Genomic DNA, 25,620 nt, shown 5'->3' on the forward strand with positions numbered 1-25,620 from the left:
TTCCTCTCACACAGACACACAAATGCACAACTGTCCAAATAATCTTCATTATAAATATAAAATACCCCACTAATGTGCAGAGTTTTTACAAGGCAGTCATGCACACACATGTAGATTACAGAACTGAACAAACCATCAGCTTCCACACCCTGGAAATACAGTTAAGTAACAGCGCCGCGCCCATGCGGGTGTGGCAGAAACTCTGCTGATCTTCTAATGAACCCACTGGACACTAACACACATACACACAGAGAGAGAGAGAGAGAAGTGTTTCTGCAACATCTCAGACTTCTTTTTATGAAGCATGCAGACTGCACCTCCAGTCTCTCTGCACACTTTGTCTTCCTGTGTTGCAGCCTGGGCGTCTCCAGTGTGTTCAGCTGTACGGTGGGTTATATAAGGTTATATAAGCATCCAGTCATGGCTTCACTGCAGTAATGTAATTAGTCAGGAGCCTGCAGGCGAAGGAGGTGACCCACGCAAAGACCGAATTTCTTATAAACCCTGCTGCACATTGCACTCTCTTTCTGACCCTGCTGACTTGTAGTATGGCTTCTAGAGTCAGCTGACGTCACATTAATGGCATATCAACAGCTTCAGCGACTTACAAAGAAATACTGCACCTTCCACAGTTAATCATGTTTTAATGGTTATCTTCCACGCTGATAATTGAAAAAAAAAAAAAAAACATTAGTTGGTCAAGGTGTGTAGAAAAACTTTTGACCATTTGTTGTTTATTTCAGCAGAGAGAATCAATCAAGTTTGTTAAAGAAGTTATCTTGAAAATCAAGACAAAAGCAAAAAATAAAATGGGCTTAAAGATCATTTTGAAATTGACTTGCAAAAAGACAGTATTGTGAAAACTTCCACTTCTCATTAACGTTGCGGAAAGGCATTGTGAATATGTTAAGTGCAAAGCTAACCAGCAGGGGGCGACTCCAGTGGCTGCAAACATATGCTAATTGATAGACCTGGACTTGTGTTTTTGATGTTTTTTGGTCTAAGTCCTAGTTAAACACAGCCGTCAAGTGGGATGATCTGACATTTTTCTCAGTATTTGATGATTAACAGAAGAGCTTATGGCAGGCCCACAGCATGACCCCTCCACCAACATGCTTAACAGAACGACATGTTTCTGCTGATGTGCTTTGTGTGAGTTTCTTCAAACAAGGAGCTGAACATTATGATCAGACATTTCTGCTACGGTCTGATGCAGCAGAAATGGAACTGGACACTGTTCCATAAGACTCATGTTTCACTTAAATGCAACTTTGCAAATCTTTTCAAACAACATAAAAAAACAGAGTTGTACCGTCTTCTATTAACGGTAATGAACTTTAACTTTTAACAGGATAAGTGGGAGTAGAAAGAGAGCTGTTGTTTTGATTGCTATGTCTGATGCTGGCTAACTGCATGGATGGATGGATGGAAGGATGGATGGACGGACGGACGGACGGACGGACGGACGGATGCACTCACCCTGCGTCAATGCTCTGGGCGCTGAGGGAGGCCGATCCGGACTCTGTACCACTCTCTGCGTCGCTGTCACTCTGATACTCCACTGGAGACGTCGAACCCGGCTTGATGCGAACTGCAGGAAAGGAGAGGATGATGGAAAACATAAATCAGTTGTTTAAACGGATGAGGAGGTGGAGATAGTGGAAGATGGAAAAGCGGTGGGGATGGGTGGACAGCAGAGAATAGAACAGCAGGGGGTTAATTGGAGAATTACAATGTCAGGATTTAGGCAAGTTGGCAAGACAAAGGCTGTCTGAGTCTGAATGCGTATCGGAGGGTGTGGTCTGCTAAGCTGCAGCATTAATGGATCAATTAATGCAAAACCTCATTCTGGAATCCCATATATGTATCTTTATCCCTATATTTATTATCATTTTACAGTTTATTTTCAAGTGCATTAGAGTTAAAGGAAGCTCTTCCTGAAGAATCCTCTTTATTCCCAGAAGCTAATTAGTAATTGAGTGAAAGATAAATCTCTGTGTTGGGTTTCCTGGAGCCTTGGCAAACTGCTAAACTCCTCACAGATGCCTGTTTATCGTGAAGTCAGGAGGCTGTTTGTTTTTCAGCTGTGATCTCCTGATAGTGCAGAGGCATGGCGAGACTTGTTCAGTTTCTCTGCGTTCACAGAGATGCAAATTATGTTAGAATCGGTTCTTCTGTGTGAAAATACTGGTCTCTCATTTCTTTGGTTTTAAAGTCTGGGGTGATTTTTAAGAAAATAAGAAAGGAACAAGGAGCTCCAGCTGGTGAAGAACCCACAGATCAGGGCTGCAAAGGTTTGTAGATCTGAGCCAGATCTATAAACTGACTTGCAGCTAGTCAGCTTGTTCCAGCTAAAGCTCTGTAAAACCACAGTGTGCTGATTGTTCAAAACCAAACAACATAAATGAACAAATTATTTCACATTTAAATCTGAAATTTAGCTTCCTAGCCAAACAAATGTACAGCTAGACCAGCCACAACCCATCATCACAATATGGGTGTCGTTGTCCTCTTTTCTTCCACACTTCCTTTTCTTCCTTTCACTCAGTTTTCCATTTACATGCCTGGGTACAGGAAACTATAACCAGTCAACGTCTTTAGCAACATCTAAGACTAACTGAAATGTTAGTCTTAGTTTACATTTATGCCTTGATCTCTACTGTCCATGTTTTATTTTTTTCCTGTATGTTTCTCATTTTGAGAAAAAAAGAGCGAGAACACGATGGGAGGATTTGGAACTGCTGTGTAAACAGTCTTCACCCACTTCAAAATAAGGGCATGAATATAAACATTTAACTAGTTGAAGAAATCTTAACAGTTGAAAAAACACAAATGTTGAACTTTATTCAGCTAAAAGTTCACAAACCGCCAAGTAAATCAGTGCATTAGAATATATCTGGGAAATCTAATTTAGGGGAAGCTAACTGTGCTAAACATTTTCAATATTAGCAAAAGGGCTAAACAAAGAAAAAGTGCTTGATAATTAGCCACTAAAAATATCCTTTTGTGGCTTATTGACCTGGAAACAAATCTCTGTGATTGTCTACTGGAAAACGTTCAAGTCAGCAACCTTCATCATGATTGCGTAGGCTATAATTACTGTTTTAAAAATGTGGTTGTTTGTGGTTTTTGCAGTATTAAAAATGTTTAGTTTCCAAGTTTCACTTTTGAACACTGACACTGAAAATAAATACTTTATGATATTTAATGTGTAAATATATATATATATATATATATATATATAATAATATTGCGCTTTACTGAGACATTCTTGTTTGTGGGTCAGGCTTTTAGTATGAGAATCTATTCGAGGATCTAAAAACACCCAATCATCAGAAACAGTTGGACACATTGTTTGCAGGTTTCTATCCAATCGCAATCAGTTCAAATTAAATAAAACATCCAGTACTCATTTAGGTCCTATTTACTGCCCAGATTTGTCCTGAAATAATTATTTTTACAATTACGCAACACGGAGATAATCCTGTCTGGCGCCCATATGTAAATGTTGGCTGGTTTCTTATCCATCACACAGTACCTTCATGTAGTTGCCTTATATGACCATTTAGGAATGTGTTGTTGGTTTTTTACTTTTAAAGGACCTTGTCGTGCAGAATTACCTGATATATTTAACAGTTTTAAGAGCTGCATTGCTTTGCTTTGAGTTATTTGCTTTATTCAGTCTTAATACTTTTGAAAAGATCAAGCAGCAATACCAGGAATAAAGAAAGTAAGCACTTTTTTTTACACAAGATTGTCATTTTATATCTGGTAATACAGTGAATGGAGACAGAAGTGACCTCCCCCTCGTCTGCTATCTGCAGGAATGTGGAACCCAATAGTTCAAAGTCTACCCGGCTGAAGAGAGCAGTTAGGGGTGGGGAGGTCTGAGGGGTGATGCAAGGAATTTGGGTGGAGTATATGCATACATGGGGAGGGTGACCAAGAAAAGACTTGCTTTTTGTCTCTTGAGGCCATCAAGCCCCCCCCACCCCTCGCCCCAGTCCTCTGGTTGCTGCAGCTTTTCTTTTTCAAAGGCAGAGAAAGAAACGACCCATCTTGTCTCCTGTCCAGCCCCTTGAGCCGCTCCCCTCTCCTTCACATCCTTCCTGCCGGACCCTCCCAACTCATGGAATCGTGGCACCCGCTCTCTCTCTGCGCCTTTCCAGCCGGCTTTAAATCTCGATGCCTCCCACACACCACCGCGGCGCACGAAGCGTCATCTGCCTCCAGCTTGTTTGCTTTGCAGCCACACAAGGCTGAACAAAACGTCAAAAAGTTTTATCTGTGCGCTGCACATTTTACTTCCAGTGCTGCCAAAAAATGTGGACAGAAATCAAAATATGCAACACAAGGTCTTCAGAATCCACCTGGCCTGATGAACCACACTGACACTGGAAGAAAACAAAAAAGTGGGGACCTTTCAAAATTCTTAAAATCTACCTAAATTTAGTCAGTGACATGGAGAATCAGGGGAAATCATAAAAAATTTAACTTGCGTTTGTCCTTACAGCAAAACCGTATTTTTAAATAATGCTACAGGTATATGGAAAGGTGTTTTTGTAGAGAATTATCAGGTTTTCAAGCTGCCATATCTGATCTTATCTAGCACAAAGGGGATGGAGTCTTTATGTCATCTGATTAGTTGTAACAATAGATGTGAAAACAATATATACAATTTATAAAATTAAATAAAATATTACCCCACGGATGTAAACGGGTGTTTATGCTGCCATCCATCCCTGGTAGCTGATATATCCTAGGTGCTACAGTGCTAGTTCTGTCATTTTTGTTCAATGACTAACCTTTAGCGCTTTCAATTTGAACTAGAGCACATGGAAATAGAAGCCAAAGCAGAAATGACAATAGGAAATGAAGATGAGGAGAATCTTCATCTTCATGATGAATGGTTCAAATGGTTGAAGAGGAGAGAGTTGGCTGAAAAAGCTGGTGTTTGTGCAGCTGCTGTTTGGAAATGTCAGCCGGAAAAGAAAGTGTATGATTTAAAGAGCTCCATTTTCTAACTAACTGTTTACAGTTAGCATCGGGATGAAAACATTTTGTCAAATATATTAAAATGGTGTGTTACAAAGGCTTAAAGATGCCTTATTGTCACTTTAAGCACTGACTTATATTACAGTTTGTTTTAGTTTTGCTTTAGCTTCCACTAATGGTGTTAGTTCCTGTTACTGGTGTTAGCTTCTACTGATGGTGTTAGCCCTAGCTAATGTAGTAAACATTAGTTCAAGTCAATAACGTTCATTAATTTCAACAGATATCAGGTTTATAAAGGTCTATAAAGTTGAGTCTTCCAATATGTGCCCATATCATCGATACGGCATCCATTGTTCAGATGAAAACATGACAATCTCCATAGGCAAAAAACATAATAAAGTTGTATAGTTTGAGTAACTATGAGTTTTTAGAGATCACAAACAACTATTAGTTGTTAGTCTAATAGGAAAATGACAACATATTTAAGCCAACAAGTTCACATAGTTGTGGCTCTCATTAAAGACAATCCTGATTGTCTCTCCAAGGAGGATATTCTGAAGCAAACTCCTGTTCCAGCTCCTGGTGAGGAGCACAGTTTGGAAATCGAGTCAGAAAAAGAAGAGAAATATTCTCACAACGATAAAGCTCTTCACTCTGAAATGTTTCCAGTGATTTCGCTTAGAAAAGGAAGAATTTTTTTTAATCGTCAGAAGTATAATAATTGATTACTAAAAGAATCTATAGTTACAGCCCTATTTTTGTATGAATGGTTCTGTATTAACAATATGACCTTCCCATACAAACAGTAAAGCTTCAAATAGAAGCTCTACTTTTCTCACAAGTGAAAAACAGTTTTAACCACTTGAGAAATCCTGACCTGACATTTTTAAAAGTCGCTGCTGGGAACTGGGAGGAAGTAGGAGGGCTAGTTTGAGACATGGATGTAAAAAAATAAGAAGAAGGAAAAAAGATGATAAATCAGAACGCTGCAGCTCCTGGCATGAACTGAACGTCACAGGCTGCTGAGGACAAACAGTCCGAGAGCATCTTCAGGCCGGTCAGAACGCCTCAGAGTCTTGCGGATATTTTCCAGAGTTGCTGCCTCCGTCGTTTACATTCCTGAGTCGAGGCCATGCTGGTTTGAATTAGAAACCAAGGTGAAGCAAACAGGGACTTTACAAAGTTAGTCAAAGAGGTGAAGGCAGGTCTACGCCTAGAGTTTACTCAAGGATGGGCGACATTTCATTCAACCTCATCCTCACTCCAGGTTGATGTGATCAACGGCACATCAGCAGTGTGCACACCATGACATCACTGCAGTCTGATTCCTTTGAAAGTGATTATATCTTGAATTTCAATCAACGAGAGATTTGCAAAAAAAAAAAGAAAACAACGTAATATCCAAGATGTTTTCCTAAAACTATCAGTCATCTGGTACCAACGAAGATCTTAACACCAGTTTTCAGGACAGGTAAAGGAGGGTGAAGAACTGTCTCTATATGCTTCATACAGCCAAAGAGGTATTTAGTCATTCATGCAACTTCCTCTGGAATCTCATTAAAACAACTTCAAAGCATTGGAAAGGTAACGGCACAACATTTTCAGCCCCTTGCTAGTAAGCATTACTCCATCTTTGCATCAGTAGTCCAGTCTTTTGGCATCCGAAGCCTGTCTACTACCAAGGGGTGCATTCACACCAGTCGTGTTAAGTCTGGTCTAACTGAACTCTCATTTGTTTGCCTAGAAAGTCTGGTTCGTTTGGGGAGGTGTGAATGAGCCATCAAACTCCGATGCGGACTAAAAACGCAAACTCTGGTCCACCGACAGACCTAGGTCTCAGTTCGGTTGAATTGAACTCTGGTGTGGTTAGAATGCATATGAGAATACCAAGCGCATCAGAGACCGTTCCAAAAGCAGGAAGTGGACCACAGCGCAGGGCATTCTGTAGAGCTAGTGGTACAAATGGCTGGGTGGCTTTGCCAAGGGCAAAAGAGAAATCCTACAACCTCTAAACACTGACACCACTCCACTTTTGTTTATGTTTCATAAAGAAATGTCTTCTTCAAAGGTTTTGGTGTTGTTTCCTTCAATGGTTTTAGGTGTAGTGCCACCACAGGGGAGGGGGGAGAAACATGTTTTCAAAGGCTTTAGTTTGTTTGCAATTTTGGTCTGCAATCAAATCGAGTCAATCAGGTGTGAAAACATCTTAAGTGCAAACAGTGTTTTATCAACAGTTGTTAACAGTGTTTCATACAGTCTTATAAGAGTGAGATGAAGTCAAAGCATCCCAGCTATTGTTACAAACCAGGACACTGTAATGTATTTATCTTCATGGATTTGTGTGGTTTAACCCAACCTTAGGACCAAGGTTAATTAAAAGTTTAGGGTTCGGGAGGAGTCTCTAACAGCACAACAACCCGCTCACCTGATCCTTCTGAGCGCCCGTCGCTGCCTATCAGTGGAACTGTGATGGCTGCCGTTGCGACGCCGTCTGTGGGCATGGTGGTGTAAACTACAGGAAGCGACTGCACCACCACAGGGATGGTCTGCAGCTGGCCCACCTTGCTCGGCATGCTGACTGATGGGATTGTATGGATGACGTGGAGAATCTGCTGTCCTCCGGCTCCTTGTGTTGCTAGGATAGAACCTGGAGAGAGGACCTGGCAGGAGAACATGACGGAGTCAGAAACCGTGCTGTGTGTCTTATTATGAATAAACGGAGGAGGCAGGAGTTTGTGGTTACCATGGAGCCTATGGATTGTACCGTGGAGGGAACCGGCGTGGCTGAAAGGCCGGGCTGGGACGCGGCGCTGCTGGGCGCCGGGTTGACCGTGGAGCTCGTTGTGGAAGCAGAGCGGGGCTTGTTGAGCGACAGGTCGACGGGTTCGGTCTGGTCCTCAGCGGGACTCGAGTGAGGCGAAGACGGCTCCGCCTTGAACTCTGACTTCATTTTCAGGTCTGTGGGTTGGGAGCAGTCATCACCTACATCCGCCTGTCGGGGGGGAAAAAAGGAGGGGAAGAGCTACGTCAGACTAAAACAACACATTGTTTACACATTACACATATCGCATGACATACAGTATTAAATAATAGATTACATTACTAATGTGAGACATGACAAATCAATACAATAATGACAGAAGTTTTCAAACAATCTTTTGTAGCCTTTTTACCCCAAGAAAATGTGGAATTTCCCTTACTGTAAAAGGTTTGTCTGTCTTTGTTTTAAAACCAGAAATGCTGAGAAACTAAAGCCTAGTTCTTAAATTTCCCAAGTTTTATATGGTAGGCATATACAAAACTTAAGTTTGTTAATCAGTGTCAAGTTCTGTCTTGGTAAAAAAAAAAAGAAAAAGGCCTTTTACCTTAGAAAGTAATCTTAACAGAAAGAAGCAAGTCAAGTTTCAAGGTGCTTTATGTGATAAAAACCTAACACATTGAAAGGTCTGAAGACAACAGCAGACTAGTTCCACTGGCAGATTATTTCACTTATAGCAAGACATTTCCCCCTGTTATAAGTGAAAAATCTACCAGGATAACTTGTACTTTTTATCAATATCCAATAATTATTTTGATGAAAAGTTTCTTGTTTTATATTATTTAATTGCACAGATATTTACACTAGAGACTAGACAAAAGTACTTGGTAAGATTTTGTGTTTTTCCAGTGAAACAGAATGAGATTCAAAATAAAGGGAATTTTATTAAGGCAGACTATTTAAACTGGAAAATGGTGCAGAAATTATGCCATCAGACGAGCGATAAGCCTCCATAAACATGCATCATTTAATATTCAGTTTTTTTTTTTCCAAGCAGTGGAAGCAGGAATGCCGGCGTTGGGGATCCAATAAGCCCTCGTTCTCTGAGCCTCCTTAGAGGAATGGAGCGTTGATTCTCCTCTCCAACCACCCAGGGCTCAGCTGCCATGCAGCCCCAAAGTACAGTGAACAATGGCTGCTGTGTGGAACGCTGGGAAGAGGGGGAGGTGGATGAGAAAGTGAGACGGACAGAGACAGAAGGCTGCATGGGTATGGAGAGAGACTGGTACAGGCTGAAGGAGAGAGACAGAGAGAGAGAGAGAGAGAGAGCAAGAGAGAGAGAGAGAGAGAGAAAGAGAGAGGGGAGAAGTGGAAGAGGGAACAGCAGTGAGCCTCCAGTCCAGGAATTGGCCTCCATCCAGTTGAACTGAGCATAGTTTGGCTCTGGGCGAGGAGGAGAGGGTGGAGGCTCCGCTACACCCTTTTATCAGGCCACGCATTCAGCTGGAAGCTGGGTTTGTAAAGGTGAACGGATTAACAAACACGTAAACATCAGCTATCCACCTGGATGTCTATGCAAATAACTGCAGTCTAATACGGAAACTATTTGTTCTGCATGTTTGGATGAATTTGTTACAGATTAACTTCTTTTAAAGGGATGAATGTGTCTTCTCTTCCAGCTCCAAAACTACATTTGTGAATGGAGATTTAAAAGTGCTAATGACCCGCTCTTTGTGTCGGATATATTATCTGTTTCCTCTGCGGATGAACTGAGCAGGAGAAAACAAAAGGGAAGAGAGAAGAGGAAAAAAAGAGGAGCTCACAAGGCAAGAGGAAAAGAAAAATAGAAGTGGAAAGGAAAGGAAAGGAAAGGAAAGGAAAGGAAAGGAAAGGAAAGGAAAGGAAAGGAAAGGAAAGGAAAGGAAAGGAGTGGCAGACAGGTATATATGAAGTGAGTTCCAAATCTAAAATTGTTCAAAACTTGGCAAAGGTCTCCTGAACAGAAAAGAGAAAAAGAAGAAAATAAGAAAAGGATGATCATAAGCCAAAAAGAAAAGGAAAGCCATAACGCGATTATAGTGAGACGGTCAAAAGGAAGGAAGAACGGAAACAAAATCCTGAAAAGAAAATCAAGTGTGAAAGAAGTGAGGAAGGCAGGGAAGAGAGAACGAAACAACAGAAAGAAAGACAGAAAGGAAGGAAGACGGAGTGGGTGGGAAAGGCCCTGCCGTTTCCATGGAAACTGAGAGCCATCAGCTGACTCCATGTTTTCCGCTCGTTCCACCCACCACCAACTCCCTTCTCTTTCCCTCCCAGTCCGTTCACCTTTCCATCCTTCATCCCTCCATCTCACCCCCCTCTCTTCACTCTCTCTCTTTCAGGACCACACCTCTGACACCTTTCTCTCCCACACCTCCGCCTCTCCCTCCTCAGCATCCCTTGCTCTTTACACCAACCACACCCTCAGTGCCTCACCCTTTCATCCCCACGGCGGCTTTTCTTTCTACCCACTCGCTCACATACTTTTTTTTCCCCGTTTTTCCCCTCTCCTCACGGCTGCTCAGACGATTCTGAGCAGAAATCCACAAACAAAGACTCCAAAAGGATCCGTTTCTAACAAAGAGTAGAACATCTTTTCTGGACTCGAGATGACATAAAAATTAGAAAAAGAAAAAAAAAATTGTAGCTTTTAAACGGGTTAGTTCACGGGGATCATATGTGGAGATATTACAGTAACTGAGCTGGTGCAATTCAAATCATCGCCTTGAGAAAATATTTAAACAACTTAAACTTTTTCACATTTTGTTATTCAGTTCAGTTCAAAAATCCTTTTTTTATCCTAAGATGGAAAGAAAATATTATGACCAACATCATCCAAGTATCTTCAAAGAATTCCTGCTTTGGGCGGGAAGAATGTCCTGTAGCAGTCAGTCTTGCAACAATTCTGTAGAAGCCTCTGACTGAAGACTATTTCTATGACAATATAGTTTGATTTCCAGAGACAATATTCCACATTAAGCATGATGCTGCTCCCTCCTGTGTTTTTGCTGGCAGAAGCTGGAGCGCATTACTGACAGAGGCTCTTCTTTTATTTTGCATTTCAATATTTGCCTAAATCCCATAATTGCTGCGTGTTCTTATCTCAGCGCATCTATAAGCCATTAGGTCTGTCGCAATAAGCAATAAATCAATTATTCGCATGATAAATTTCTACCAAAAACTGCATAACAAAAGTCTTCATTCTGGACCTTTGGACAATTTTGTGTACAGCAACTTCATAATTCATTTTATTTATTGTTTTGTTTATTTATTTTGGATATTTAAAATGTCTCCCAGTTCCAGTGTTAAATGTTCATTAGAATTTAAAGTTTATTGGTCTTTAAGAATGTGTTCTAGCATAACTGTCCCATCACCATTACATCACTTGTCATAAATAAATGGAATTCCACCAGACAGCCTTTGGGCTTTTAACTGCAATTAAATAAACAAATTTAACTTTTGCTAAGAACTTTTCAAAGTCAAAGAGACTCGCATCAAACTGTCTTTGTTTAAGCCACAATGAACTTCCCACATTGGGATGCTCTGAGCTGAAACCCTTGACGGAGCGTGATGTGTCGCTCCTCTTCATCTGCCTGCATTCCCCAGTTCAACAGCTCCGCCGTAAAATGGGTCACCCGGTCCTCATCTTGCAATTAATTCATGTGATCCCCAACTCTGTCTGATGCGGCCGGCAGCTGTGACTGTGGCGGTGGAGGAACGCACTCGCTCGGCGTCCGCAGGACTTTAATCATCTTGTACTTGGGGCCGCACGTTTGGTACCGGTAATGAGTGATTTACGGGCGGGCAATAAAGCTCAGCAGTCAGTTGGCCAACAGAGGACGGCTGACACATGTAAGACGTATAACTGTGTTTAATGCATGTGAACAAGGCTGAGGTATTCAGAGCTGGCAGTGGCTTTAAATGATGTTTTAACCGTGTGGTGTGTGCGTGTGTGTGTGTGTGTGTTTGGTTTTTGTGATGTGACTTTAAGCATTTAACAGAGAGAAACTCTGTCAGGTTAGAAGAGGTCAACTAACAGATGGCGAACAGTTTGTGTAGCTTACTGGTATATACATGGGATTTTTAAGTGTCATTTTAAGGTAACAAATGAATACATGATTATATAATTTTGAAGCATTTGGGTAAATGGAATTAATTAATGAACCATCTGACCACAGAATGATTCCCACAAACCAGATAAAGGCAGCTTGATTATTTATACGACTAAACTTCAGATGCTGCTGCTGTTGTGCTCTTTGTTAGACGACATGGAATCAAGATGATGGTCCAGCAGAGACACGTTCATAAATACATCCATCCATCCAAACAGGCCGGGTCAAGCATCCATCCATCCATCAATCAGTTTATCCATCTGCCCATCCGGCTGTCTCCCACTTTTCTGAAATTGTGTCTAGCAGGTAAACAAAGCCGTCCTCCTCACCAGTGAGATTCCAACAACCTACTGTTCCAGTCAGACAGGGCAGAAAAACCTCCAAACTGAGGCATTTAGGAAGAATCCTTAAGACAGATTCCTCCTTAGCGCCTCCATTTGAAGGTGCACTGGTTTTTCTGGTGCTTTCATGTTTGATCATGAGGGCAGAGATGGACAGCACAACACAGACATGAAGAAGGAGAGAAAAGAAACAACAGCTGACAACATTCACACAGATGCAGCTCCATCCACTCCAACACCAACCAGCTACAACCAGTGTTTAGGTGAGAGCATTGTGCTCTCATTTCCTGCCCTGCTGGATCCACCTGTTTGCAGACTGATCCCAGTCAGTGAGCCACCAGGCCAGACTTTTTCCTGTTGCTCACCACACACCAAAACTGGAGGTTCGCTTCGGTCTGGAGTGGTTTGACAGGAAAACTCTAAGGCAGTGGGTAGGAAAAGCTTGCTGCCAACAAATGATTGTTAGACAGTTAAAGTCTGGAAGACTCTGTTTGACTTTGAACCAAGATTGCAACATTTGTTATATTTTCAACTGCTGCGGTTCGCTACACTGTCAAACAAACCAAACCCTTTGAAAAGCCTGTTCCCCTCCTCACCTGTAGTGGCGCTGCACCAAGAAGAAACCGACACAAAAATCCCTGAAAAAGACACTAAGAGCAAATTTCTTCTTTTCAGGAAATGTAAACAAAAATGGAGTGGGAGTGGTCTACATCAGAACTCCATTACACATCCACAGACTTCGACTTTCTAGGCAAACTAACTAGTTTGATGAAAGTGGAGGAAGCAGGGCTGTGTGAAAATGTTTCAATAGAACAATCTACTCAAAACGCAGGAAAATGCTGAACTTTTGCTGTTCATTGAGTCATTTTTTAATTATTTAACATTTGCAAAACTATGTATAGTTAACATTCCATAAAAATTGCTGCTGAATTGTTCGAACAAGCTTGCCACACTATGACGGTGAAGAGGTCAACAGTGAGACCTCACTCATCACTCGCCACTCCACTCCGTGTTTCACACCCCAGTGACAGTTCAAGTGTCACCAGAGGGTTTTTCAAGTTATAACTCACAGCACACCCTCTTCTAAAACTGCAAAAATATTCCCATTCTCTTTCTTCCTTGTTCTGAGGTAACGTCTTACAGGAAAGACAAGTTCTGGGAGACACGTTACGTCCACATGCAGTAACAGACAGCAGAGCAGTTCCAGAGCCACAACAATCTGAGTTCAAACAGCAAACATGGAGCTTCTGCACAGCTGGAGAAGCAGGAACTCATCTTTTCACTCTGATAAAACCAAAAACAACACTGCAACAAGCGTTTCACCCGTCTCCTGCTTCGTATTCATCCCTTTCATGATTAAAATATCTTGATTCAATCATCGTGCGCGGTAAATCTTTCAGCACTTCATTAGGGGAAGAGCTGGCGCAGACGAGTCCTCCGTTTAACCAGAGGAAACAGACTGTTTCTGTTGGATCACCACTGGTAGGTATTGTTCTCCTACAGTTTATAGGCAAATATGGAAACAATAAAACTATAACCCTGGCTTTATGGATGAACATCCCACTGTAGATGCATCTAAAATAATACAATAAAATAACTGCCTTATTAAAACATTAAGCCAAAACGTGTGCCATGATTGTTGTGTTTGAGCTTAAATAGCATTTTTCATTCCATGTTTCCAGAACCATTTTATGTGTCTATATATTTGCCTTCAAACTGTAGCTCAGTTTAACTAAAGCAAAAAACTTTTCAAAATTAGTTTAATTTGGTAAATAGAGGAAAACGTATACCATCATAATATAATCAGACTATTTTACGATGTATATTTCATTATTTAAATTTGTCATTGTTTGTATCAAAAATATACTTACATTTCCTAAATTTGTGCTGTTAAAAGGTGAAATTATTTATTTTGTCATTTCTAGAACAATTTATTAATCTGCAATTTAATATTTTGTATTATTCTAAGTAACAGGAAAGAAGAAAAATAAATATATCAATGTTATTCATGTTCCTATTATTCTTATTGTTTTTAATACTCAAAATATATTTTACAAACTAAAAATGACATTCAGAATGCTGTTAACTTTATTTTTTATAAAATATTTTATACGAAAGGAAATTTTAAGAAAGCCTCTAATTGTGCATTTTTGGTCATTTATTTGTTGAAAAAAATATATATTTATATTAAATTATTGAATAAATAAAAAATATTACCTTTCTGTTAATATAGTTAATTGCACTTTCTAAGGTTTAAAAATCCACATTTTACTTTTGGTTCATTTAAATTTGTGCTCCTAAACACTAGAAATAGATTTACATTTATCAAAACTAAACATATTCTCTAGAAATCTCAGATCTTAAATTACATAGGTTCTTAGCAAAACAAAAATCTGCTAAAAATATTAAAATAAGCAGTAGAAATTGGTCTTTCTGTGCAAAAATGATGCTAATATATCACATTATAAAACGTTCAGTGTGGAACATCTATATTTTCTCAACAATGTAGGTTTAATAATTTCACCTTTTCACCTTTTTTCTTCTGTTCTGGATTTTACAAGCAATGCAAATGAGAAAACACAAAAACAAGTAGCCTGAGTGGTTTGGTGCAACAAGCCCCACATTTATTGCGAGAGATATAAACCATTTTTGCCCCAAATTGTTTGAATTTCCTCAGCAGATGACAGTTGAAACCGGCAGCTCAGTTCCCCACAGCTGTCTGCCGGGGCAATTAAAGCAGCAGGGTGTGCGTTTGTCACTGCTGCCAAGGATCAAAGGCGAGCTGAGCATTTCTCAGCCTCTCCAGTTGTTCCGCACCGAACCCTCGCATTTCAGAAAAAAAAAAAAAAAAACACGTACAATACGCAAACTGCTTCCTGTCTCAATCGGGGCTGTTGCTTCTACTTCCTGGAAGCTTCGCGGCGTAGGACAAGCAAGCTGCCAACAATGACATCATCATCACCATCATCATCCTCATCATCCTGCAGCAGCAGCAGGAGAAAAGCTGCATCCATCCAGTATATGCACTGCAAAGCCCCAACTCCCCTGAAACGTCGCTGCTCTTTCAGAGTCTGGATGTGAAATCCTCTGAATGGGGTGAAAGCTCGGAAACAAACACACACTAACTAACTCACACATGGTAAACGCTCAGCAAATAGACCCCGAAGCTCTCACACATGCAAACACACGCACGCACGCGCACACACACGCACACACCCACACACACACACACACACACACACACACACACACACACAGGCCTTTGCTGTTTGCTTGTGTGTATTTGTGCTTATGAGAACCACAGATTAGATCCATTCACTGTGTTTGGCTGGCAGGTATTCACTGTGACTGTGTGTGTTGAAAAAGAGAGAGAGAGAGAAGGTGGAGGAGGAAGAGGAGGAGCGATGGGGTGGGTTTGGGGGTGGGGATGTTGGTGGGATGGGAGGATTGGGGGGGTCAGACTATACAGTCTTTTGGCAACTCCCGCCAGAGCTGTGGTTGCCATGGTGACTGGGCGAGCGGAAGCAGAGCCTCCCCCGACATATCCTATTAGGGTGAGGTAGCGAGGCCGACCAAGAGAGAGAGAGGGGAGGAAAAAAGGGGGGTAAAGAGAAGAAGAGGAGGACTTATGTGAGAAAGTTTGTGAGAGAAAGTAGAAGAAGAAGAAGAAGAAGAAGAAGAATGATGGAGGGAAAGGTGAAGGTGAGATAAAGGTGTGTCCAGAGAATTTTCTCCCAAACTTTTCTTTTGCTGCTGCAGTGACACAGCTGATGAGCTGAACGACCCTTGACCCCGTTCCTTCGCACTGATGAACACTGATTAACCTGCATGAAGCAGACATGTTGTTTAATCATCAACGCTTTCTATGCTGGTGACTCAACGTCACAATGTTTGGTTCATCAGCATATGAACTGGAAACACCTGTTATCAATTTATCATCTCTCCATCCATCCATTTGTGAATCCATCATCCATCCATCCCTCCGTCTATGAGTCATCAACAAATCCACCCGTCTCCTTCCTCTAAATATGTTTTTCTAAAATTCTAAAGCACCAACTGACTTGGCTGCATGTAAACTTGCAGTTGAACAAAGTTTGGCATCTTTGTAGAAGTTTGGTTTATTGATTTTTTTCAAGTACCAACAAGTCTATATGCATGCTCTTATTTTGAAGTGGGTGAAGACTGTTCATGCAGCAGTTCCGTTTTTTCTCCTCTTTCTTTTTACTCCTAATAACTTTATTTCAAACAAGGAACACAGAGGAATAAAATAAAACAAGGACAGCAGGGAACCAGATAGAAACATCTAATAGTCTTTCAAGAACAGATATAACTTCAATTAAAGTTAGTGTTTTAGCAGTAGGCTCAGCTAAATACTATGTTGGTGTAGTGCCTTAGCATTAGCGGAACAGATGATTATAGAGTTAGCACAATTAGCTTTTTTTCTTAGCGATGTCTACTGCGGCCTAATGCTGACCTGTGTTCAGATCTCTCCCATACAGCTACATGTTGAGCCTCAACTCAGCTAACAATGATAGTAGGTTGATCTTATGCCAAGCTTAGTGACATGTTTTACTTTATTTCCTGATAAATTTTAAAAATCAGTTTGAAATTACTTGAGAAAGTAACTGAGGTTACTGCATTTCCTTCATATATGTGAAAAATGGCTGCTGTATAAAGTTGACAATGTGTGAAAGCAATCATTAAAACAGTTCAAAGTTCACCACAGCTGAGATGTTTTAGCTCTAATTTAGCTGCAAAATAAATATAAGCAGATAACAGTAGGTCCGCTGGGTGCATGACGGTATCTGGACGGCATTGTCTTTGAGTTAATGAATGTTGTTTTTATAACTTTATGGCATTTATAAATAAAATAATTAACTCGGTATTTATTGTATAGTTAAATAGAGCTAATCAATCATTTTACAGCTTTTTGCCATTTCTCCGGTGAGATCAGGACCCAGAGAGGAGCGCTCAACGTCTCCTGCTGAGAAGTAAAGTGGGACGCTTATTGTTTGCATGCCTCTAACATGTGGGAAGCCACTGGTGCATGTAGCAGCTGTATGGTGGTGTTATTCGTTTTCAAGCAGTTACCCAAGGGCACAGACTTTCAGAGTAAACATATAACAGCGATAATAATGATGATTCTGATGGTTTTGAGGCATTAAGTAGGATGTTTTAGGTTCTGAACTGCAGGAGGGTCCACTTCCTGGAGACTTTATCTACGGACAGGAAAGTCCACTCCCCTGTGTTGGAGACAGCCGCAGAGGTGTGGTCAACACACACACACACACACACACACACACACACACACACACACACACACCCTCTGCTTAATGATCCCTTACGCAATACTACTCCACCCAGCCCCCACCCATCACTAACCCAAACCACACCACAAAACAAGGGGCTCCACCAGAACCCTCCCCCATTCCCCAACACTTTCAGCCTCATGTGAACAGAAATCGCTCAAAGTTTTTCCAATCAGAAATTTGCTTCCGATCCATCGGACATTCTGTCGTTTCTGGGTGTTATCCTTGTTATTGTTGTTCTTAGTGGCTAAAAGATAATAAATAGTTTGATAAGAATTCATGTAGTCAAATTCTAAGTTTGGATGCAACTATGTTCCATCTGCAGCTACAGTAGAATTACAGAGTTCATGAAAGAATAACTGGTACTGTCAGCATGACCTTGGCATTTCTTTGCTTGAAATTACAGGATTTTGTGATAAGACACCATGGTCTCAGTGTCCAGATATTTGGCTAACCCTAACCCTAACCATACAACAGGTTTGTTTAGGATACCATTTACATAAAGTGGTGTGATTTTTATCATTAAACTGCATGGAATAACTGGATTTACTTTTTTTTTTGACATTAAAGTGGAGTGGAAAAAATATTAAAAGTAACAGTCATGACAAAAATCTGTTTTTGAGGGTTTTCAGACATCATTAATTCAAATTCTTATTATAATTATAGATTGTTCTCAAGAAAAAATTAGAGAATAAAAGTACAGGATGGGCTAGACCTCAGTCCAAGCTTGTTTTGCACCAACATTACTAGAAGACATCGTAATCTCAAGGAGGAGCAGATTTATGGCCTTTATTTTGAACAGATCTTTGTCTATGATTAAGGGAAAACTGTCATAAATGCTGAGAACTCTAAACTTTGGTGCAGCTGATCCAGGTGTAACATTGCTTCATGTCGGTTTAGTCAAAATTATAGCGGTCAATAACTGGTAACACATAAGAAAGCAACACCAGCACAGAATAATGTCGAATTAGAAAAAAAATATACGTCTTTCAGACTAATACACACAAACTATCCAGAAATATTTAAATGCAAACTGTTGCAAATTTAATCCCCCTTTATTGCATTTTTTTTTAAAAATCAAATGGCTGCTAAAACAAATCCTTTAAAAACCCCAGCTTTGTATCAGATGGAACATGCTGAAGGCTTTGAAATACATGCAGTTTTCTCCATTTAGCAAATGTGCAGCACAAGGTCTCTATGTGTCAGCTTGAGTCTGGTTACTTAATACGTTCATGATTTTTCAGCTCAGGCTAAACGAAGACAAGCCATGACATTTACAGAAGCAGTGTAACCAAACAGGAAATGATGCGTCACTGAAGCGTTCTGTAATTTGTTTATTTTATGATGGTAGAGTCGGTTAAAGCTCATTCACCTTCAAATTTACAATTTTTTGCACAAAGCTGATAGATTTATACAAATAATTTCAAGGGGTTTGCATAAATCATCCTGCAACGGCAAGACCGAAGGACAACAACCTTAGAGATGTAATTATTGCCTCACTTCAGCCTGTAAAGGCCCATAGTCATCTCCAAACTATTTGACATCTAAGAAAACGTGTAAACATCAATCCCAACACATACTCAGATCCTCCATCCCACACTCGGCATGAAAGTTCAAGGTTACATCAGCCTAATTAGACAAAGATAAGGTAGTGATAGGGTGATGGTTTGGGCTTCATCAAGGCAGCATGAGCTTCTCCAAACACCAATGTACTCTAGAATCAAACAATCATCCCGAACAAAGCAGCACATCTGCAACAGAATGTCCCAGAAAGAAAAGAGAACAGTCTTTCCATAATGCTGGAAAAAAAACTGGAAGAAGCTTCAAAAACATTAAAGTTGAGCAACTTTTTATCAATTGGAACTTTTAAAGACACTGTCTGAAACATGCACATGTTTCGACTAATGTCATTTTTATTCTGTGTCTTTGTCTCAGTATTGTCTATACTGTTTTATGATCTCAACTATGTTGCTAATGTTTGTTGTCTACTGGAAAAATGTGCTGCTTGATGTTCTTCCCTGCCTGCCAGGTCGTTAGTGTAAATAAGAATTTGCTATTAATCATTCACCTGCATAAAAAAAAGGCTAAATAAAATTAAAAAAAAAAGACTGGTATAGTCAAAGTCCAGACTTTCTTAAATTACCAAGTTACTGACACATACACTGCCTCAACATTCAGACTGCATTTTGATTAACAAAAGTAACAGAAGCATTACTTATTACTAGGTCACTACAACCAAGTTTTCCAAAAATTATTGCGATATTTTCAACAAATATAATAGTAATAGTGACGTACCAATGGAAGTATGGAAACTCACAGATTGATTAAAAAAATATAATTCATTTAGCTAAGACAGAGAGAAAAGGGAAACGTGACAGGTACTGCAAACCAAAAACGTTTGCAGCATTTTTCAACGATATTCAAGGGGAACATCTCTTTAATGATTATTGTCCAATGGGAAATTATCAAGCCCATTTTAATTTATCATGCAGTAAATGGATTTATGATATGATACATTATGGGTTGTACAACAGTAAGCCTCTCTGTTGGATTCTCCTTTAAAAACAAAGCGTCCTCATCTTGCAACATGGAAGACAAAATGGACAACAGTCTGCTCTTATCTGACTGTCCACACCCTCTCCACCTCCACCCTATCTCCTCCCTCCATCTGAAACCTATCCCCGTCTGTCTCCTATTGCTCCTTTCCACGTCCTCCAACATATTCTGCACCAATCCAGCCTCTCTCTGGACAGCGAGGCTGAGGTAATGGCTGTTGTTGCGTGCTTGTAACTGACAAACATTGCCTTATCATTAATCCTCACGCCCTGCATCATATATGCTCTGATAATAACAGGTTATGGTTCTAAAACCTATCAGCTTCAATATGCAGTTAGAAACGTTAATGTGCAGCGACTTGCCTGCGCCAGCAAAAAATGGTTCTCATGCAGGATGATGTACAGACAGTACTTATGATTATATTTAATTAGCACACATCAATAATGAGGGTGCAAGATGTTAACAGGCGAGCAGATAGAATGATAACAAGAAGGGGAAATTTTAAGTGTGTAAGAAATAAAGTGTTTCTGAGCTATCCACTTTGATTCCTGTGGGACAACTCAAATTTCGTTTAAAGGTGACCTATTATTCTTCCTTGAACAGGGAGGGGAGGTTCTAGGGGCCAAACAAAACATTGTCAGTTACATCATTTTTTTGAGCAAAATCAATCTTAGCTGATGAGATTTTAGTCTGATCAGTTCTGTCCATTCTGAGCTCCTTTCAGATCAAGCTGTTTTAGGGCCTCTTGTTACTTTAAATCCAAATAAGCTGCACCTGGCCACACCCTCCAACTCAGCGTTTACACTCGCATGTGAAAATGGATCCAAACAGATGCGCAATTACAAGTTTGAAAAGGAGAAGTAGAGCCTCCTGCACAACCAAAAAGAATGCAGAAAGTAGTTTCTGGATGGTAAGTCAACAACAAAACAGATTAAACACGCCGGAGTTCAGTTTGGGTTGCTAACTCAAGTTAAAGGGGGAAAAACTTGTTATTAAACCTGTTGTGACCTTAATAAGCTCATGAAAGTATTTGGGTCAATTTCTTTAGAGGTTTTATAGGGTTTTAAGTGGGACTTCACAGAACATCTTTACCTTGTTTGCCTCTCTGAGGGAAGAAAACAGTTTGAAGCTCAGCATAGTCTGTAGAGCTCTCACCACAGTTTACAGTGGTGAACTCTATCAAGTGTTTACTTAAAGTAAAAAAAAAAACTGACTCAAATTTTAAACTTTGCAAACAAATGATGTGGTTAGGGTGTGTTTCTTTCACATAGGGCTCCTGGCCAAAGCCAAAATGTTTTCAAACTATAACGATCTTGTAAAGGCTGTACACACTTTTATAACTTTGAGACTGGACTTAACAAAATACCCTTCATTTGGCATAAACTAGTCTCTACTAATTCACGTCCAAACCATACAGAATGCTGCTAACAAACTAAGAAGCACAATCAGCTTAGGATTGATTTTAAACTTCAGATTCTGGAATAAACTTCTACTAGAAATAAGACTGACCTCTGACCTAGGACTCTTCAAGACTCTGACATTTTTTATTATTTGACTGTCATTTCTGTTTTATTTTATTGTATTAATTGTAAAGCTGTGTTTAACTTTGTGGTTTTTGTAAAGAGCAATACAAATAAATGCATTATTATTATTGTTATCATTATTATTATTATTATTATTATTATTCATAAAATAGCATCTCTATGACTTAGTTCTGATTCAGTATTTGCAGATATTTCTGTGGAAAGTAATTTCAGATAATTTGTGAGAAATTTGCCTATTCACAGATTTTCTTTCCATTGAGCATATCTAAATTATTCAAAAGGAAAAATTTCTTTCACTGCTCTGAATACTAAGACTCTACTGTACTGATTTTTCGGCTTCATTTTTATTTTCTCTAATTTTATTAAATCAATAGTAAAAAATAAGGTATAGTAACCCACATAATATGAGGTAATTAGTGGGTCCAGGACTGTAATGTGGTCATCTTGATTAATTAATGACACAATTTGTAACGCATTAAACATTTTATTTAATCACAATTTATTTTTTGCATGCAAAAGTTCTAAGCGGAACCTTTTTATTAGGTTTCTTGTGCCTATAAATCTGACGCACAAGAGACATTTGCAAAGAAACAACAAAGCAGCTTCTCTTGGCCCACTGGGAGTTAATATTGCTTCAAAAAACGATTTAAAGGGAAGTTGGAAAGACTACTATTGTGTTGAAGTTGTGCTAAAAGGAGTTAGCATATCAGCAACATTATCCATCCATCCTTTATCCTACATGGTTATCCCTAGTCGGGTCAGGAGGGGAGCTGGTGCCCATGTGCTGGGCACCAGCTCCAGGGGAGAAGGAGAAGGCCTCCTTCTCCTCTTCCGTGACCCCACTGGCGGTGTACCCCGCCAGTGAGCAGCGGGGTACACCCTGGACAGGTTGACACTTCAGCAAAGTTATTCAATCCTAAAATAGCATCGCAATGCTAAACATGATGCACCAGCACAGACGTCCCCAATGCTAAAAATGATCAGGGGTTCCTGAAACACGGGAAAGCTGAATGGGCATAATAGGACTTTGCACCAATCAGATAGAGGAATAACCTAAATAACAGATTAAAAGCAATAAATATCTTTGTTGTTCAGCTCAGTTGTCTATTTATTCAATAATTTAGCAGCAAAATGGGTTTTTAAATTGAAACTGTTGCTCATTCTATCAAAAATTAATTACAGAGTCAGAAATTAACTGGATTTAGAATCTTAATAGCATCCCACCACTAATAATTATCACACAAAACATAAGCCCTACCATTATCTTGATAACAACACCCTTCAGTGCGGAAGTATGTAGTGCAGCAAGAAGACTCAAAAGAAGCAGAAGTAAGAGTAAAACTCAAAGCTTCAACAGAACAGAATAAAGGAGAATCTGATGAGGACTCACTATGCTGAATTTATGAATAAATGGTTGGAAATCAACTGAGAGAAAATGGGGTATCGGCTCTCTGAACCTTCTGGTTTCGTATAAAAGCCATTCATGGAATAAACTTTCTGAATGTTTTGCTAATTTAAATTTAGACAAAAAGTAAACCTAACTGCTTTCACTCAGAGTTTTGTTGATCTGATGGATCTTTACACCTTCTGTTTGGATTTTCTTTTACTGATTTCTAAAGTTAGGAACTTCCAAAGGTATATATATATTTAAAAAAAATCACAAACTATTGCTAAACCAGAATCTTATCTTAAATCCTGTGAGGACTCAACGAGTTCCAACGCGTCAGAACCTGCAGCTAGATCTGCTGACGCCTACTTACGCCCCACTGATTTTCCTCCATCACTTCCTCTATCCACCAATCATCTCCACCCAAAACCCCACCTCTGCCTCCTCCCTCCTCCTCCTCTTCCTCACCGTGCACTCCATCTCCTCTGGCTCTGGTTTGATCTGTACTGAGGGCATGTCTCTCCGGCCTTGGGCCTCCTTCTCCTCTTCCGTTTCCTCCTGCTTCACCCTGACGGTGAGCGTCCCCACCTCCTTCGGCTTCTCCTCTTCCTCGTGCGGCGGCCGAGGCCCAGTAGCCAGCTCCTCCTCCTCCTCCTGCTCTCGTCGGGCGGAGGGGGGCGGAGGTGAGGATGGTGGCTGCCGGGTCACGGCGCTCTGCTTGGCCGGGCTCCTCTGCTTCTTTCGGGCACCAGCAGCACTCTTCTTCTGCTTTGGAGTCGACTGGCACTGAGGAAGAGGAGGAGAGGCAGACGATTAGTTAGGCAGAGGAAGGTACAAATTGTGCAGAAGATGCAGAGGACAGGAAGGTGGAGAGAGGGGAGGAGGTGATAAGGAGGAGAAGAAGGGGGAGGGGTCAGAAGAAGGTAAAGAAAAAAGTTTGAAGCCACAGAAAGGGGGTGAAAAATAGGAGAAAACTAAGAAAAAAAAAGAAAAGGTAGAAAGGAATCTGTAAGCTGGAGTTTAAAGGCAAAAGAGCTGATAACAAGCTTTACCTCCTCTCTAAAAATCAGCCAGAAGAGGGCTCACACACACTCACAGTTTTTAAAAAAAGAGGGGAAATTTAAAGCTAAAGTAAAAGAAGAGAGCAGAGAAGAGAAGAGGAGACAGAGAAACAAAGGCCTAAATCCTGAGGCTGACACTGAGGGAATGAGAACGAAAGAGAAATAACAGACAGAGCAGGGAGGAGTAGCCGTGAACTGACCCCTCCCTCCCTTTCAGTGGCAGGCAGGCGGACACACCCTTTTCTGGAAGCCAAGCTGCAACACACACACACATTCAGAGAGCGACTGGGGAGTGCCAAGGCAGAAGGACGTAAGAGCACACACACACATTCAGGAGGAGAAGCAACACACCCCAGTTCCTCTGGATTACTCTGCTGTCCATTTCCTCTTCCTTTATAAGTTAAAACATCAGAAAATCATCAGCTCTCCCACAAATGATCAGGGAGCAGAAACTTTTGACGAGTAAAGCCCAAAAAGATCAACTTCAAGGGTTTTGAGATGAATTCATCTACAGGTTTAGGAAATAGTTGGCGTTTAAACGGTTTACTTTTACTTCTACTTCAATAAAGCAAAGTTTCCTCTTTTATTCTGTATTTCTCAACTATATCACATGGATACAGGACAAGATACAGACAGTTGAAGTTTCTCCTGAACATGCTAGGGAAAAACCCATCAAAGAAAGGGAAAAGGAAAGAACAAAAAAACAAGAACAAGGATGAGTTTTAACGTCAGAAGACAATTTATGCCAAAGAGTATTCATACCCTTTAAACTTTTTCTAATGCATCTAAAATCTTGTTGAAAGAAAGTCATAGGAAGTCCTGTTTGCCACAATGTATATAAGAGAAACAGCAAACATGTTAAAGGAGGACTAAGAACAGAATGAAGCTTTTTGGGGGTCTACAAAACACTGGGAAACTAACACTTCATCTGCTTTAATCTAACTCCAGTAAATTTGCCTAGGAAGTCCGATTTGTTAGGGGAGGTCTGAATTCGTAATTGAACTCTGATGAGGACCAAAAATCGAAAACAAGTCTTGATTCAGTTGAAGTGAACTGTGATGCGGTTTGAATCAAAATGTGAACTCCAAGTGGATTGGAGAGCGCTCCAAAAGCAGGAAATGGACTAAAGCACAGGGCATTTGGGGTAAATAAAACCAAAACAAACACACAAATTTGCCACTAACAGAAGAAACAGTTCATGGTCTTATACTAAAAACAAAGGAGAAATATTACAACCAATAAATTCTGGTGCTACTCCATTTTTCTTTACATTTCATGAAGGAGGAAGTTTTTATGTCGTCTTCTTGAGTGATTCTTGGTGCAGCTCCTGGTACAGGGCGGAACAGGTTTTTCAAAGGGTTTGGTTCGTTTGACGTAGTGTAGTGTGAAAGTGAACAGCAGGAGTCAAAAATATAACAAATGTTGCAATTTTGGTCCCCAATCGAACACTGGGCATCATCACAGAGAAACACAAGGCCGGCAGCATCATGCTATGGGGACGTTTTAGAAGGGCTGCAA

At 40.3% G+C, this 25,620-nt stretch overlaps 1 protein-coding gene across 2 annotated transcripts in view; it reads right to left on the minus strand.

The window, feature by feature from the left end:
- Nucleotides 1-25,620, minus strand: part of klf8 (Kruppel like factor 8) — an 81,676-nt gene that overhangs the window by 4,974 nt on the left and 51,082 nt on the right. For both annotated transcript variants that reach the window (XM_016677289.1, XM_007563863.2), the window contains exons 3-6: nucleotides 23,510-23,827; nucleotides 7,739-7,987; nucleotides 7,421-7,655; nucleotides 1,480-1,591 (exon numbers count right to left, since the gene is read on the minus strand). In XM_016677289.1, the coding sequence (XP_016532775.1) occupies nucleotides 1,480-1,591; nucleotides 7,421-7,655; nucleotides 7,739-7,987; nucleotides 23,510-23,827 (914 nt within the window). The remainder of the gene's footprint in view (nucleotides 1-1,479; nucleotides 1,592-7,420; nucleotides 7,656-7,738; nucleotides 7,988-23,509; nucleotides 23,828-25,620) is intronic.

This window comes from Poecilia formosa, unplaced genomic scaffold (assembly GCF_000485575.1).
Source record: "Poecilia formosa unplaced genomic scaffold, Poecilia_formosa-5.1.2 Scaffold152, whole genome shotgun sequence".
In the NCBI taxonomy this organism is placed as follows: Eukaryota; Metazoa; Chordata; class Actinopteri; order Cyprinodontiformes; family Poeciliidae; genus Poecilia; species Poecilia formosa.